Source organism: Molothrus ater, chromosome 10 (assembly GCF_012460135.2).
Source record: "Molothrus ater isolate BHLD 08-10-18 breed brown headed cowbird chromosome 10, BPBGC_Mater_1.1, whole genome shotgun sequence".
Lineage (NCBI taxonomy): Eukaryota > Metazoa > Chordata > Aves > Passeriformes > Icteridae > Molothrus > Molothrus ater.
Window position 1 is genome coordinate 16,733,490 of NC_050487.2, and position 16,694 is coordinate 16,750,183.

The 16,694-nt window shown below is 59.0% G+C and overlaps 3 protein-coding genes across 4 annotated transcripts in view; all 3 read left to right on the forward strand.

Annotated features, from left to right (window-relative positions):
• Window positions 1–6,138, forward strand: part of DIS3L2 (DIS3 like 3'-5' exoribonuclease 2) — a 180,299-nt gene extending 174,161 nt beyond the window's left edge. For both annotated transcript variants that reach the window (XM_036389136.2, XM_036389137.2), the window contains exons 18-22: window positions 1,417–1,564; window positions 1,664–1,794; window positions 2,018–2,122; window positions 2,782–2,883; window positions 5,599–6,138. In XM_036389136.2, the coding sequence (XP_036245029.1) occupies window positions 1,417–1,564; window positions 1,664–1,794; window positions 2,018–2,122; window positions 2,782–2,883; window positions 5,599–5,697 (585 nt within the window). In that variant the 3' untranslated portion in view covers window positions 5,698–6,138. The remainder of the gene's footprint in view (window positions 1–1,416; window positions 1,565–1,663; window positions 1,795–2,017; window positions 2,123–2,781; window positions 2,884–5,598) is intronic.
• A 2,338-nt stretch (window positions 6,139–8,476) lies between these two features.
• On the forward strand, window positions 8,477–9,636 carry LOC118690173 (intestinal-type alkaline phosphatase 1-like). Its single transcript, XM_054515924.1, has 6 exons — window positions 8,477–8,508; window positions 8,583–8,757; window positions 8,857–9,029; window positions 9,100–9,273; window positions 9,312–9,381; window positions 9,494–9,636. The coding sequence occupies exons 1-6, from the start codon at window positions 8,494–8,496 to the stop codon at window positions 9,634–9,636; spliced, it is 750 nt and encodes a 249-aa protein (XP_054371899.1). The 5' UTR covers window positions 8,477–8,493.
• A 107-nt stretch (window positions 9,637–9,743) lies between these two features.
• On the forward strand, window positions 9,744–14,784 carry LOC118690303 (intestinal-type alkaline phosphatase-like). The gene is made up of 12 exons (XM_054515933.1): window positions 9,744–9,931; window positions 10,074–10,190; window positions 10,466–12,198; window positions 12,311–12,426; window positions 12,640–12,814; window positions 12,958–13,130; window positions 13,222–13,356; window positions 13,445–13,517; window positions 13,601–13,733; window positions 13,825–14,018; window positions 14,141–14,251; window positions 14,340–14,784. Exons 3-12 carry the CDS (start codon window positions 12,060–12,062, stop codon window positions 14,600–14,602), a joined length of 1,512 nt encoding a protein of 503 aa, XP_054371908.1. The 5' UTR covers window positions 9,744–9,931; window positions 10,074–10,190; window positions 10,466–12,059; the 3' UTR covers window positions 14,603–14,784.
• The last annotated feature ends 1,910 nt before the right edge of the window (window positions 14,785–16,694 follow it).

The following is a 16,694-nucleotide window of genomic DNA, read 5'->3' on the forward strand; positions in this document are numbered from 1 at the left end:
GTGCCCCAGAAAACAGCAAGCAGCACAGGACCTTCAGCATCTTTTCTAACTTTAAACAAGATGGGGTATAACTCGAAACACTGCTGGGCATAGGGCAGGGATGGGCCCTTCCCACTGTCTTTCTCAGAGCAGGGATTTTGACTGGTGCTCTGCTTTCTGCCTGCCTGGCTTTGTAGGGACCTTCCTGCCTTCTGCCCAGAAGCCTGGCACAAGTGGCTGGAAGCTCCCTGTGATTCTGTGCTGCCTGTCAGCACAAGGGCACTCATCCCCCCCCACAGCAGCCTCTGGAGCTCGGTGTGTCTCCCTGCCCAGCTTCATTCTGTGGGAGCTGAGCTAATTGAGTGGAGACCATACTTTGTGGAGTCCATCAGAAACAATTTAATTCTGGGTTGTGGAAATTGGCAGCCACCACAGCTCCTATCCCAGCTCTTGGGTCTCATAATAAGGCTGGGACTGATGCTGCTTTTTTTAACCTGCTCTATTTACTTGCCCGGATCAGTGCGTTGCTGCTCAGCAGGAGCTGGCTGCGCCACTGGCCTGGAGAGCAGAGGATACAGCTGCCCAAACCAAGGATCCCAGGACGGCTCTGTAATCAGAGCTGGCTACTCCTGTTTTTTTTAAATCACTTGCTCTTATTTTTAAATGAGTTCATTCAATCGCCACTGTGCCGTGACCCTGCCGCCACCCCCCTGACCTGCACAGCCTCCCCTCCCTGCCTGTGCCCAGCCCCCAGTGTTTTCCCAGCCCCAAGAGCTGGTGTTTTGCAGATGTAAAAATAAAAGCTGTAACCTGTGGGATAACAGGGGTGACACAGGAGCGGTTCCTGCTGAAGAGGCTGCTGAGCAGTGGTGCTGCTGTTGCCCTGGTGTTGGTTTAGATGGGCGGTTCAGCTGCTCAGCTCCCCAGCTGCCATGGTGCGGTGGAGCAGCAGGGATAACAGCAGGGCTCTCTCTCCTCCTTGGAAGCTACTCATACCTGCCCCCAGTGCTCTCCAAGCATGCACAGTGTGTGTGTGTAAAGCCTGCAGCCAGACCCAGAACCAAAGAGCATCTGATGTGGGCACAGAACAAGCTGAGCTCTCCCCTGGAAGATGAGAGGAAGGCAAATGAGCCCCAGGGCCTGAGCAGAAGCAGGAAGCTGCTTAGACCCATGGGTGATGTGAAAATTGATGCAGTCCTTGGGGCCAGGCAGGGACAGCTGACAGCCAGCAGCTCTCAGCTTTGCCCCTTTTATTCTGTGCTCAGTTTCTGCAGTGCCTGTGCAGCCCAAGCTGAGCAGCAGGTGAAGGACCACCAGCAGACAGGATGTCTTCAGGAGGGGCACTGGCTGCTGGCACTGTGTCTCACAGAGCCAGACCCCTCCAGCCTCACGGCACCACCCTTGCTCACACCCTTGCCTGGTTTCTCCCCCTTTCAGATGGCTCTCTACTTCTGCACCGGCATCCTGCATGATGAGAGCCTCTTTCACCACTACGCCCTGAACGTGCCGTTCTACACCCACTTCACGTCCCCCATCCGCCGCTACGCTGACATCGTCGTGCACCGCCTGCTCTCCGCCTCGCTCGGTGCGTCTGCTCCCCTGCACGGGCTGGGACAGGGGCCGTGGCATGGCTCTGGAGCAGGAGGGAGCATGGGCATGGTATTGTCACTTGTCCCCTTTGCAGGTGCCAGATCCCCCATCACAATGGAGAAAGAGGCCATCCAGAAACAGGCCGATCACTGCAATGACCGGAAGATGGCTTCCAAGAGGGTGCAGGAGCTCAGCACTGACCTCTTCTTCTCTGTCTTTGTCAGGGTAAGACCCAAGGCTCTTTTCTCCCAAGGCATCTCTGGATTTCCCTGTGAAGGCCCAGCCTACATGGGCAGGGGGCTATGTCTGCCCACTTGGCTTTAGGAAAAGCAAACAGTGAGAGGACACACTCAGCAGCCACCACTGCTGGATTCCAGGACCTTGAAACACTGTCTTGGGGATTTCTGAATGAGATCTGATGTGTAGTGACAGCCCTGTCTCTTGACAGGAATGTGGTCCTCTGGAGTCAGAAGCCATGGTAATGGGTGTCCTGAGCAAGGCCTTTGATGTCCTGGTGCTGAAGTTTGGAGTCCAGAAGCGCATCTACTGCAATGTAAGTACCTCACCAATGTGAGACAGTGCCAACACTGCCTTGCCAGAGCAGCCTGGCATCACTGCAGGCAGTGGCTCTCCTGGTGCCCTTTTGTGCCAGCCCTGCAACAGGCAGAGCTGTGCCTGAGCTGGGCCAGCCAGAGGGGAGGGAACCTTCCTGGAGTTTGCCTTCCATCCCTCAGCCCAGGCAGGCACGAGGGACTGGGGGTGTGGATCAGCCCAGTTTCTCCCTGTGATATGCTGGGTAAAAGGGAATAAAGCCAGATTCAGGGGAACAGAGATAATCATACATCTGAAGCGAGGACAAGGAGCAAGGCTGGTTTTCATTTCATTTAATCAGATCTTTTATCTGGGGCTGTGACAGCAGCGCTGTGGGCCAGCACCTGCACTTGGTGACAGCATCCTCTCTTAATAACCTGGTTATATGTCTGGCAATGACATCTTTAAACAGGACATAGAGCATGATATATGGGCTGGTGGTGTATGGCAGCAGCCCCTGATTTACGTGCTAGGCTCAGGCTCACAGGCTGCTGCATCCCAGTTGTTGAAGAGCTGCAGAGGCAGCTGGGCTGTGCTGGGCAGGAGCAGCCTCAGCCCCATCCACAGGGGAGGTGGAGGAGAGCTGGGGGAGCACATTCCCAACACCCTCCCTGCCCGCAGGCGCTGCCCTTGGTGGACTTCCACTTCCAGAAGGCAGGGAAGAAGCCAGAGCTGACACTCCTGTGGGAACCAGAGGAGCTGGAGGAGGAATCTGTGCCCCAGGTAAGACCTCCACAGCATGGGACAGGCTCACAACACCATGGAGGCTGTGGGCAACATGTGGATGCTGTGATGTCTGCAGGGACAGGTCTGGGAGGCAGGACTTGCCTTGCAGGGGGTCAGGTCCTGCTATCTGTGTCCCTTTCCCAGTGAGCTCAGCTTCAACCTCAGCCTCCTCTGCTACCCAATCCAGTCCCATCACTGCCCTCACAATCTGACCCCTCCACAGCCTTCAGTCTTTGCCCTGCCTGCTGTGTGCTCTGCCTCCCAGTTCAGGTTTTTCCAGGAATTGAATTAACATGCTGTTTACTTCTTCCTTCCAGATCATCAATTAAGATGTTAAGTAAGATCAGGCTTAAGGCAGCTCTTGTCTAGACCCTTCCCCCATCCTGGCACTCTTTGCCCCTGACATGGCTTTTTCTCGGGGTTTCCATCTCTGTGACAGGGTTGAGCCTCATTTAGGAGAAATTTTTTAAATCAGACTTCCTGAGATGCAGTCTCAAATGGCTTAACAGCATCTAGAAATCTCTCTCTTGTGTCCCTGTCATCTATTAACTTGGTAACTCAATCAAAGGGAGCAATCACATTTGTCTGGCTTGATTAAGTGGTGCTTCTTTGCCAGCTTTTGTCTGGCATGGCTGTAAAACCCCAGCTGTGACTGCTGCTATCTCTGCCTGAAGGGCTAAATCCCAGCCTCTCCCTGCACCGCTCCAGGGGCTCTGCGCTTGAGCCCCAGTTCTATCCAAGCCCAGCACATCCCATCCTTGCCCACTCAGGTTTCCTGACACAGAGTGAGCTGACTCTCCCAGCTGGGGTGATGCATGTGCTGGAGAGTCCTTCCCTTCCCAGGGTGGATGTTGTGATCAGAGCTGGATCTGGCTCTGCAAACATTTCTGCAGGCCTTCCTCCCTTTGAAGCTGAGCTTTCCTCTCTCAGCTTGGCTCAGAGAAGCCCTGTGGATGCAGCCTGGAGTGGCCTCAGTTCCCCCTTTCCTACAGGAGCAGGCATCACTTACACCCTAGCAGGGAATTGATGAAAAATGATGCCCCAGCGTGAGCAGGGCCCATTTTGGTTAAGAAAACAGTTGGTAGAGGAAACTCCTCCACAAACCTTCCACACCTCCTAAGAAAACACTGGAGCTCTCCCATGGGATCAGACTCTGAGCTATCCTCCAAGCCAGCATATCCTTGAGTTTATGGGATGAGCCCTGGGATTCCTGTGAGCCATGCTGAACTCTGGTAGATGTCACCTGGACACCCACAGCACCCCAGCTCCCCAGCTGGCCCCAGCCCTTGGTCTCTGCTTCCTGGTTTAGCTGAGCTTGGCCAGGCAATGGGAGCATCAGGGAAGGCTGTTAGTGAGGAGGTGTGCTGGGGTCTGGGCTGTTGTTTGGCCCTGCCATAGAGGGCAGATGTTGCTCCCATTTCTCTCTGATCTCCAGGAGATGACCAGGTCCTCAGTGGACATCACTCAGGGGTGGAGTAAGAAGTGGATCTAAGACTCAGAGGATTTGATGTGAAATTGTGCTGTTTCACAGCAGTTCAGCAAAGGGATAAGGCAGGATTGCAAGGGAGGATCCTGATTCTCCCCCTTTGACTCCCACATATGTGGGGGGCTTTCCCCTGAGCACCACCCCCTGCACTGCAGCTAGCTGGGGCAGGCAGGAGCTGATGCTCAGTAACTCACAGCTCTCTGGCAGCCAGTTGTGATAGGATTTTCCTGCATGTTGCTCCTCACTGGCCACTTTGGTACATTTAACTCTCAATGAGATTTTCTTGTTCTGAATGATTAATCTGGAGCAGCTGGCGCTGGATGAGCTGGGAAGGGTTGGACAAGGTTACACCAGTAGCTCTGAGCCTGCTTCTGGTGGGGCCAGCCCTGAGCAGATGGCCCCAGTGAGCCCTGATACAGCACAGGGAACAGGCTCCAGCAAGCAAAGTCCCCAAATGCCTGTGCATGACCCCAGGACAGCCCTTCCCAATGTCCCAGCCAGCTCCTTAACGTGCGTCAAGGACAGACCAGATCAATACTTTCCACTTCTAATCCATCAATCACAGCAAGAGCTGGGGTCGGAGGAGCAGGGAGATGGCAGCAGCAGTGCAGTTCCTGAACAGGAGGGATTGATTTTCTGGGGTCTTCGTTCCCTTGCATCTCCCTTATCTATTGTGCTCCCTTCCTGGGTCTCCTCTCCCTGTGGGAGCACAGGCACATTGTTCCCTCCTTGTGGGATGCTGATGAAATGCTCAACGTCATGTGGAATCCCTTCTCACCACAGCTCAGCTTGGCTCTTGGCCAAGCTCCATTTAGGGATGATGTGATTCTGTGGCTGGAGAGGAGAGGCACGGGTGGCCTTGAGGGGAGATTGGGACCCAAAGCCAAGGGCACAAACACCCACAATTCTTCCCGGACTGTGTGGAGAGCAAGAGTGGGGCATTATCAGGCTGGGATATGTGAGGATGTTTTGGGAGGCTCATTCAGGTTGGTTTGGATGCCCTGGTTGGTGTCAGAGTTCGTGGGTTTGCCCTTGAGGATCCTGCCTCCAGCCCTAGGAGCACCCTGGACTCCAGCAAAGCTGTCTGAATCCATCCTGCCCTATTCCTTGGTTCCTCATGGGTGCACTGCTGGAGGCAGCAAAAGCCAACTCAGCTTAAGCAACTCTTGGTGTGTTTCCAAGCTGCCTGAAAACCCTCTTTTCTCTCTTTCTCTCCCTTGATGAAGGTGATCACCATTTTCACACTGGTGGAGGTGGTGCTGACGGCAGATGGTGGCCCCCTCAAGTACAGTGCCCTGCTCAAGAGGCCAAGCTTGGACAAGTGAGAGCCCTGGCTCTGTGTGCTCCCCACTGCTGATGCTCCCTCACGTCCCAGGCCCCGCTCCGGCACCTGCTGGAGACAGAAGGGACCCACAAAGACTTGGGGTTTTGAGTTTTAAAACCATTGTGGTTTTATTTCTGGTTTGGATTTTAACTCCGCCTGGGAGCAGGGCTCAGGGCTTGAGCCTGCCCCAGGCAGAACATTTCTACTCTTGGGTATTTTTAGCATGATGCTTTCTTAATGCTTTTTTTTAAGGCAGTGGTGTCCATCTGCAGCTTCAGTGCCCATGGTGAGGGCTGAGAGACGGGATATGTGTACCCAGGAGCAGAGACGGGACTGGCTCCACCATCCCAGGTGGGATGTGGACACAGTGGGATGCAGCCATGGGCCGTGCAGGAGGGTTTCTTGCAGGGTTGTGTGTCATGTAATAAAAGCCGGGTCAGCAGCTGTGTGTGGAGCTCGTGCAGGTTTTATTTTGTGCCCTCCATGTTCCCAGCAGTAATTCACCTCTGGGCAGCCCCCTGCCTTCCCATGCCTGCCACTTCCCAGGCATTATGGAATTTGGCCTCACTGCCTGACCCAGCCTCAGATATGCTTGGCCAGAAGATGTGAGATCAGGGCAGGTGTTCCCAGCTCCTGATCCTGCAGGTATTCCCTCAGTTCCTCTGACTTCACCAGGAGTCCCTGTGTGTCTGCTCCAGTCCCTCACACCTTGGCCTCCAGCCTAACCCTGCTCAGGGACCCTGTGGCACCATGTCCTTGCATCCAGTGCCTCACTGACCAACTGACCTCTGCTATCTCCAGCCACCTCTGCCTGCTCTCTGTCCCCATGTCCCCCACCCACACTCTGAGGATGTGTTGGGGGTGTGGGCTGCTCTGGCAGCCTTCACATCATCACAAGCAGTGGCTGGTGAAGGGATTGACATCTGGCAAGAAGGAATGGATCCATTGTGCCAGGCAGAGAGAGAGCCCTGCATCCCTCTGCCCCATCAGTGATGACAGCCATGGCCAGCACCAGCACATGATCCATCTGCAGGAGCCAGGAGCTGGCCAAACCTCAACTACCTGGGTCAGGATGGGGAATCAGGGCTGGGCACAGCACACTTCCTAGGAGCTGGTGAAGCCATCAATGACACCTGTAGTCCCCAGGACTTGTGCTCATGCAGAGTCCTTCCAGATGGCCTGGTGCAATCACGGGTGGATGTCGCGTGATGCTGGTGACAGGGGCTGTTCCTGCCCACAGCAGGTACCCTGCTGTGCAGTGTGCTGGCATGGGCTGCCCCAGGGCACCCAGCATGTCAGGCACCAGCTGTCCCAAGAGCTGGTAGGCAGCGTGTGACTCTGCTGGGATCGAGGACCAGAGGACACTGACACCAAAGCCAATATGTCCACTCCCTACCCCTCAGCCCAGTGTCCCCCTCCTCGGGTTTGTCTCAGGAGAAACCAGGCAAATCCAGCCTAGCCCAGCTCAGCCTGTCTGCAAAAACAGCCCTTTGCCCTGTGCTCTCCCTCCCACTCCCCAGGAGCCCACAGGCAGTCACCCCCATTGGGAGCTGGGGCCCAGAGGTGCCTTGGTCCTCAGGCTGGAGTTCCTGCCTTGCTGGTGGGGGCAGGGATGGCCCCAGGGTGGGGCGGTGGCATTGGGAGGGCCCTGGGAGGGCTGGGAGATAGTCGGTGAATGTTATCAGCCCATCGTCTGTCTCACGGGACAGGGAAGAGCCATAAAGGGCTGTCCCTGGGCCTGGACTAAGGCAGCATTCCAGGAGGAGCCGGGGCGGGCAACATGGCACGGCCTGCTTTCCTCTGGAACCTGCCTGTTCCTCTGCCTCCTCGCCCAGCTCACCGCTGCAGCCTCTGGTGACAGGGGACGTGTGGGAGAGTGGGGTAAGACCCTCTGGTGGGGGATGTCGGGGCTGGTGTCACTTCTTTGGGGATCTCCAGGGACCATGTCACCTCCCTTTGGGATGCCAGCAAATGGGAACCCTCACAGCCACCTCAGGGTGCTCTGAGACCACAACCTTTGAATGGGTTGGTCTCAGCTTCCCCCCAGAGCAGGCCCTGTCCCCCCACCCCATCCCTGCTGCTCCCAACCCCCATTCCTGACTTTGGATAAAGTGGCCCAATAGCCACAGCCAGCCATGGTTACCCAGCCATTGCACACTCGCTGTGGCTGATCCTCAGGCTCCTCATCCACTCTGCCAAGAGGTACAGGGGACTTCCCTGCCAAACTGTGCCTCAGTTTCCCTTCTACAGGTGGTTTCTGAGCAATGCTGATCTGAAAAAGACCATGCTGATCTCCTGGGGCTTCCTGGTCCTCCATGGGGGGGCTTATAGCAGCTAAATTCACCTCGGGTAGAGATGGGCATGCTGGACCCCCAGGGGTGCACCTGGAGGCTCCCAGCTCTGCTCTCACCTCCAGATGCTGAGAAGACCCCGGGCTACTGGAATAAAGGTGCCAGGAGGAGGCTGGAGTTGGCCCTGGCCTTGCAGCCTGCAGCACAGCGGGCCAAAAACATCATCCTCTTCATGGGTGACGGTGAGTGCCCCAGGTCACTGCCAGGCCCTGCAGCTCCCCAACAGCCAGGGGATGTGGCTGATGAGAAGATGGGGCTGGGGCGAGCCCTTGGGCAGTGCCTGGGGAGGGCAGGGCTGTCCCTGGTCTGGCCCCCTGCCCCCCAGTGACTCAGATATGGCCACAGGCATGGGGCTGTCCACCATGTCAGCAGCTCGGATCTACAAGGGGCAGCTGGCCGGTGGCTCGGGCGAGGAGAGCGTCTTGGCCATGGAGACCTTTCCCCACATGGCCCTGGCCAAGGTGAGTGGGGCAGGGCTGGGGGGACACTCCTGCTGCCCCTGCTTGAAACCCCACTGCACCCATCTTGCTTCCAGACCTACACCATCGACCGGCAGGTGCCCGACAGCGCTGGCACGGGCACCGCCTACCTCTGTGGGGTGAAGGCCAACGCCAAGACTCTGGGCCTGAGCGGGGCAGCCGTCTATGGAAAATGCCACACCACCTTTGGCAACGAGGTGGACTCCGTCTTGCACCGGGCCAGGCTGGCGGGTATGGGGCAGCAGGAAACCCTGTTGGAAAGCCAGGCACAGCCATCCAGTGCCATGCAGGGCTGGATGGGCTCCCTGTAAACCCTTGGCCACGCTGCAGGCAAGTCTGTGGGCATCGTGACGACCACGCGGGTGCAGCACGCGTCCCCCGGGGCAGCGTACGCGCACTCAGCCAGCCGGAGCTGGTACGCTGACGCCAACATGCCCAAGGAGGCCCTGCAGGAAGGCTGCAAGGACATTGCCTACCAGCTGGTGCACAACACTGACATCAACGTGAGCTGGGGAGCGGGAGCGGGAGGGGGGGCTGTGGAACACTGGGAGGGTCTGCTGAGCTCCCCGGCAGGTGATCCTGGGCGGCGGGAGGATGTACATGACCCCCAGGCAGACTCCGGACCCCGAGTATCCAGAGGACCCGGACCAAAATGGCACCAGGAAGGACGGCCGGGACTTGATTGCTGAGTGGCTGAGGGCCAAGCAGGTAGTGTGTGGAGGAGAGGAGAGGGAACCCGGGCACAGGGTGTGTGTCATTGGCACTGGTTCTGCTCTCGCTGGCAGGGTGCCCGCTATGTCTGGGACAAGAAGGGCCTGGATGCTGTCAAAGATGACTCTGTGAGCCACCTTATGGGTAGGAGCATCACTGGCTGCACCAGTGGCAATGCTTCCTCCTCCCCTCTCTGGACATGCCAGCAGAGGCACAAAGCAGCCCCAGCATGGACCCCGTCACCCTCCTCCCCCAGGCCTCTTTGAGCCCAAGGACATGAAGTATGAGCTGAACCGCAACACATCCACAGACCCCTCCATTGTGGAGATGATGGAGAAGGCCATCCGCATCCTGCGCAGGAACCCCAAGGGCTTCTTCCTCTTTGTGGAAGATGAGTAACTCCAGGCGGGCAATGTGGCTGGGGCTGAGGTGGGATGTAACTGGGAGTAGGTGGCCATGCAAGGGGACCAGGGAGAGGGTGACAGCCACATTCCCCGTGCAGGTGGCAGAATCGACCATGGCCACCACAGTGGCCGAGCCAAGCAGGCGCTGATGGAGGCCGTGATGCTGGACCGGGCGGTGGCACGGGCAGGAGAGCTCACTTCCCCTGCTGACACCCTGACCGTGGTGACGGCCGATCACTCCCATGTCTTCACTTTTGGGGGCAGCACACCACGGGGCAACTCCATCTTTGGTGGGTCCTGGAGAGGGGCAGTGAGCATCCCTCTTTCCACCTCACCCTGTTGCTCCCAAGGGAGGCTGAGCTTGCCCAGGCAGGGAGCTGGGGAGGGGAACCCAGCTGGGACAGGGGGTGACAATGCCTTTCCCTATGCAAGGGCTGGCCCCCAGGAAAGCCAAGGACAAGCGAGCCTACACCAGCATCCTCTATGGCAATGGTCCTGGCTACAGCATCCGTGATGGGGCCCGTCCAGCTGCCAGCCTCCCTGCTGCAGGTACCAGTCTGCTGGGGATGTGGCAGACCCATGGGGTGGCTGGGGACAGATTCTCAGTGAATCTACTGGGGATTGGGTGGAGGCACAGAGTGGCTGGGGACAGTATCCCACTGGCATGGCCATGGATGGCACACCGGGTCCTGGTACCACTGTGAGGCTCAGGAGTCACCCCTGCAGAAATCCCAGTGATGCAGGAGTGGTGGGAGCTGTCCCCCAGCCCCGTGACATGTCAGTGAGCCAGACCCCTAGCCTCATTTCTCCTCTCTCCCCTGCAGAGGACAAGGACTACAGACAGCAGGCAGCTGTGCCCCTGGAGACAGAGACTCACAGTGGGGAAGACGTGGTGGTGCTGGCCCAGGGCCCCATGGCCCACCTGTTCCACGGGGTGCAGGAGCAGCACTACATCGCCCATGCCATGGCCTACGCTGCCTGCCTCGAGCCCTATGCCACAGAGCCCGGGTGCAGGGCAGCCCGCAGGGCCTCCCATGGCCCACGGTGCTCCCCACAGCCCCTGCTGGCCCTCCTGGCCCTCTGCATGGCTGCCCTCACAGGCAGGGGCTGAGAGGCTCTGGCTGAGTCCCACTGTGGGCAGGACCAAGGGATGCAATAAACACAGGTTGTCTCCATCCGTCCTGTGAAGGCTCACAGTGGCTGTCACCTCCTGAGGTGCTGCCCTGTGCCTGCCTCCCCAGCTGGCTGTGCCTCCTGGCTCTCCCCTGGGACCAGCACTGCAGGCACTGGGGTGCAGGAGGTGATGAAATGTGGATGAGGAGAGACAATGTCCTGCCCAGCTTTTCCTGGTTGGAGCACTGTACACAAGGGTTGGTACATTCCTATCAAGGGCTGAGCAAGGAGCAGAGTTTTAGTCCACATCCATGGATTTATTGCCCATGAAAGCCTGGGAAGAGAGCAGGGTGCTCGGTGCACGAGTGACCCCAGGTGCTCCCCATACCCACCCTTATCCCAGCTCAGAGCTGCCCATGGCAGCCTGGGACAGGGCATTGCCCTGCCTGGCACCACAGCCAGGGTGCCCAGGGCAGGATTTAATGCTATCACTGCACTTCCTCTTGTCCCTGCATCTGTCTGTGCCCCAAGCCCATGTGTGCCCAGCAGGCACAGGGCCTTGTGCCAAGGAGGTGACACGAGCCCAGGCCGCGGCCTTTGCACTCAGCAGAGATGTGGTGACACACACCTCCACACACCCTGCTAGGGCTGATCCCTGTCCAAAGTCCCTCCCACAGCTGCTGGATTTACAGACACTGCCAGCAGCGTTGGGCTGTCAGATCACAGCATGCAGCTCCTGGCATCCCTCAGCCTCTGGCTCTGCGCAGGGTTCGGCACCGCTGTCATTCCAGGTGGGGACAAGGACGGGGCAGGGTGCCCGGCTGGCTGCGGTGGGTGCCCAGGGAAGCAGGCTGTCAGCCTGGCTGGCCACAAGGAGGGCCTGGGGAGGGGAGCTGGGGCTGCCCAGCTGAACAGGAATCCATGGGGCTTAGTCACCCCTGCCCTTCTCGGGCACCACTTTTCCCCCGGATTTTCACTTGCTTCTGTGCTGGGGGCTGGTCTGGGGGAAGCGCCTGTATCCTCTATCACCGCTCCCTACCATGGATTTGGCTCTGTCCCACTCACCAGATAACTCCCCATCATGTCTGGTTTTGCTGTCCCCCCCTTGTTCCCTGCCCCAGGGCCCTGGGACCAGGCAGTCAGTGCAAGCCTGCACAGTCTCCCCCCACCCCAAACAGCCCCCAAACCACCTGGTCCATGTGAGAGGAGGCCCCAGCATGGGAGTGTGCAGGGAACAAGTATCCCTGGGCTCTGGGTACCCATCAGGGGTGCCCCAGGGGTGCAGGTCCTGTTGTGCTGGGACTGATGGGCGTTTGCACTGTCCCAGCGGAGGAGGAGAATCCATCCTTCTGGTACAAGCAGGCAGCTGAAGCCATCAAAGCCTCCTTCAATATCCAGCCCAGGATACACGAAGCTAAAAACCTCATCATTTTCCTTGGGGATGGTGAGTCCAGCTGGCACCCCAGCAAGCAGGCTGACATGGCCAGTACTCTGCTGAGTGGGATGTGTGCAGGGCACCTGGTCCAGAGGGTGACCAGGACCTTCTCTCTGCCCAGGATTTGGGGTCCCCACCATCACAGCCACCCGCATCCTTAAGGGGCAGCAGCAGGGGAAGCTCGGCCCTGAGACCCCTCTTGCTCTGGATGCTTTCCCTTACATGGCTCTTTCTAAGGTAAATTCCGGCATGCTGGAAAGGTGCCGTGGCGATCCTGGGCATGGGGCCATGGTTATCCCATATGTGCAGCCCTGGCAGCCCAGAGCTGCACGTATGTTGTGTATGGGGTCCCTCCCCATACACAACATACATGAGAGAAGGAGTGTGGCAGGGGTTGCTGCATGGAGACCCCACTGGAGACCCCTGCCCTGAGTCCACTATTCTTGGCAGACCTACAATGTAGACAGGCATGTCCCTGACAGTGCAGGGACAGCCACAGCCTATCTCTGCGGGGTGAAGGGCAACTACAAGACCATAGGAGTGAGCGCGGCCGCCCGGTATGGGGAGTGCAGCACCACGTTTGGCAACGAGGTGATCTCAGTGATGGAGCGAGCCCGCAGAGCTGGTAACGGTGGATGCAGGGCTGAGGGGAGCGTGGGGGAACAAGGGGTGCCACACCAATGGCTTCCCGACAGTGGGGATGGCATAACTTGGTGGTGGGGACCCTGTTGGGGTCCTTGGTGGGACCTGATGAGCGGGGTTTGGCAGGGAAGGCAGTGGGCATCGTGACCACGACGCGGGTGCAGCACGCATCACCCTCGGGAACCTACGCTCACGTGGTGAACCGGGAGTGGTACGCGGATGCCAGCATGCCCCAGGAGGCGCGGCAGCAGGGCTGCAAAGACATCGCCTGGCAGCTGGTCCACAACGTCGACATCAACGTGAGCGCCACATGCGGGAGGAGAGGCTGCAGCGACAGACCCCTCTCAGGGCACCCCCACTAACACCATTTGTCCACCTCGTCCCCTGCAGGTGATCCTGGGTGGTGGTCGGAAATACATGACCCCCGTGGGGACGCCGGACCCTGAGTACCCCGCCGACAGCAACCAGAATGGGATACGCGAGGATGGCAACAACCTCATCAACATGTGGCTGGAGGCACGGCCGGTGCGTGACGCATCAGGGACGCTCCTCTGCCCACTGCCCCTGGCACAGGGACAGGCACCCACTCACCCCCCTGGGGATTTGCCCACAGGGTGCCCGCTATGTCTGGAACAAGACGGAGATGCTGGCAGCTGCTGCCAACCCCAACGTGAATTATTTGATGGGTAACAAATGACCCCTGTGCCAGGACCCAAGAGGTGCTGGGACACTCAGCCACTGATGCTGTCCCCAACACATTCCCTCACAGGTCTCTTTGAACCCGTGGACACAAAGTACAACCTGGTGCGTAACACCACCCTGGACCCCTCACTCACTGAGATGACAGAGGCAGCCATCACCGTCCTGAGCAGGAACCCCAAAGGCTTCTACCTCTTTGTGGAAGATAAGTTGGGGCTCATGCCCCCAGGGCCAGTGAGAGGGGGCTGTAGGATGGGGGTAGGGATCCCCAGCCCACCATGGGTGTCCATCTGCAGGTGGCAGAATCGACCGCGGCCACCATGAGGGTGCAGCCCATAAGGCACTGACGGAGGCGGTGGAGTTTGACTGCGCCATCGAGCGGGCGGGCACCATGACAGACGAGTCTGACACCCTCACCGTCATCACCGCTGACCACTCACACGTCTTCACCTTCGGGGGCTACACCCTGCGCGGCTCCTCCATCTTCGGTGGGGCTCTGCCCTGTCCTGGGTACAGCCAGCCCTGTGCCACCCTGACTGTGGCTAAGGAATGATATGGGTGTTCCTTGGCTGATCCTCCTCATCCTTCTCCTCCATTGGGCCTTCTCCAGGTCTCGCACCTACGAAAGCCAGTGACGGGAAGAACTACACATCAATCCTCTATGGGAATGGGCCAGGATACCCCGGCCCTGACCGGCCCAATGTGGACCCAGAAACAGCCAGTGAGGACACAGAGGCCATGGTTTGGGTGGTGGGGTGGGGCTGGGGGCCATCATTGCCCCACCTCACCTCCTTCTCTCCTCTCCACAGTGCACTTCGATTACCAGCCACAGGCAGCTGTGCCACTGGCTTCAGAGACCCATGGTGGTGAGGATGTGGCCATCCTGGCCAAGGGCCCCATGGCCCACCTCTTCCACGGGGTGCAGGAGCAGACCTATGTAGCCCATGCCATGGCCTACGCCGCCTGCATCGAGCCCTACACCGACTGTCGCCAGCGGAGCTCTGGCCCCGGCATCCGCGGCACCCCCCTCGCCCTGCTCCTGCCTGCCCTCCTTCTGCCCCTCTTCCACTGATCCTGTGTCCCTAGGGCACCCCACGGGACACACTCACATTCCCCTCCCTCCCCATGGTGTGGCACCTGCAGGGAGCTTTCTGAAGCATCCCTGCTCTGGATGCAGCAGCCATGGGGACACCGAGTCCCGGGCACTGGGGGGTTAAATAAACACGCAGTGTGACACTGGTGGGACGGGCGTGTTCGTGGAGTGGGGGTGCCTGTGCCATGTGGGCAGGGCAGGGGGTGCTGCCCACTGCTCCCATCCCCTGGCCATGGCCCCTGGCAGCCACCCAGCATATCCAGTGCTTTATTGACCAGAAACAGCAGCGGAAAATACAGCAGTGTCCGTGTGCCTGCGCTCCCAAGCAGGCCGGCATTGCCCGGCCCAGCTGCGCCGCTGTGCCCACCTCGGCAGGGCTGGTGCATGGACAGGGGCCTGGCATGGGGAGGGCACTGTGCAGGAGAGACTTATGGCATGGGGCATCCCCTTGGAGACAGTGAAGTCCTGCCCCTGCCTTGACTGTAAGCTGCCAGGCTGCAGTTTTTCCTAGAATTTTGGGATTGAATGTATTTGTCACTCTGATGCTCTGGAAGTCATGAGGGACACACTAATTTATTATTGTAGGGTCCACAGGAACAATAGGACAGTGTGGGGTGCTGCTTCAGGGCTGAGCTGTGTACCCTGAGCCCAGGACCTGATGATGCAGCTGAGCCCAGCTCCTGGCCACTGATCCTGGGTCCCACAGGGCTCTCTCCCCATCCCCTTGGGCTACTGGCCTCATACAAGGTGACCCTCCTGCCCCAATAGCTGTTACATGTGAGGAGGACAGGGGCTCACCTGGGCAAAGGCAATGAAGAAGAGCTGGTCATGTGTGTATTTCATGTGGTGCAGGGGATGCTCAGGGCCATGCTCCCTCACCCACTTCTGGTAGGCCTGGAGAACAAGGGATGCCCTCAGCATGGCCTGGGTACTCCCCCAAACCCACCCTGGACCCACCCCCAAACCCCCAGCAAGCAGCAATCAGGATCCTGACCACTCCCTTGCTGCAGGGAGTAAGGACGTTTTGGGCATCTCCTCCGCCTCAACAGGGATGGCATAAGCAGCTGCCCATGGCTGTGACACCCAGGGTGGGGGGACATTTACATAGTAGGTGAGTGTGAGCCCTCCCATGTCAGCAAAGAGAGCTCCCAGGGCCATTCCAAAGTGCTTGTTGGCCTGGCTCAGGCAGATCTTACCCAGCTCCAGCTGCTTCTCATTGCCCTCCATCTCCTTGGAGAGCTCGTGGATGGCATCGCGGAAGGGGGTGGAGAGGTGCTCGCTCAGCACCACCACGATGCGCCACAGCATGTAGTTGTGAAGGATCCTGGGACAGGGACAGGGGCGGCCCTCAGCATGTCCCCAGGCACAGGGAGGGTGGGAGCATGTGCCAGGATGGGGACACTGCTGCTCGGGGACACCTCTGCTCGGAGACACAGGGGGCCATGGCTGGTGGGGCACAGGGACAGGCTGGCACCACGTCCCTCCCTGACGTGCCATGAATCTGGTGACCTCTGGCATGGGTGGCTCAGCAGGTGTCCAGGCACGGCCAGGATGCTGTGGGGCTCACAACAGCGCCTTTCCCACAAGCTTTCCCAGATTTCCTGTGCCCAGCCCGGCCTTCCCGCACCAGGAGGAGGGTGATGGTGGGAGGTTCCAGGCACAGCTGTCCTGTCTCCCCTGCCAGGCCGGGAAAGGTGCCAGGGGCACAGGAGGTGCCAGCCCCCCTCACCTGCTGGGTGTCACACGGATGAGGTTGGACACCTTGTGCATGTAGTCGGTGGCCAGCAGCACCACCTCCTCCTGCTCCGAGAAGTTGTCATGGAAGATGCGATCCAGCAAGCGCTTCCACTTGAGCTGCCAGGGCAGGCACTGTCAGGGGGGCATGGGGACCCCCACTCCATGCCACCCTGGAGGGGACCCCCTCCAGCCTTTCCAGCCTCCCACCACGCAGCAAGAAAGGGATGCTCAGGGCCACCCCCCACTATCCTGTGGCACCCCAGTCCCCAGCACTGCTGGCACTGGGTGCCCTCTGTCTGCCAGTCCTGCTGGCTGCTGCTCCTTCTCCTGCTGT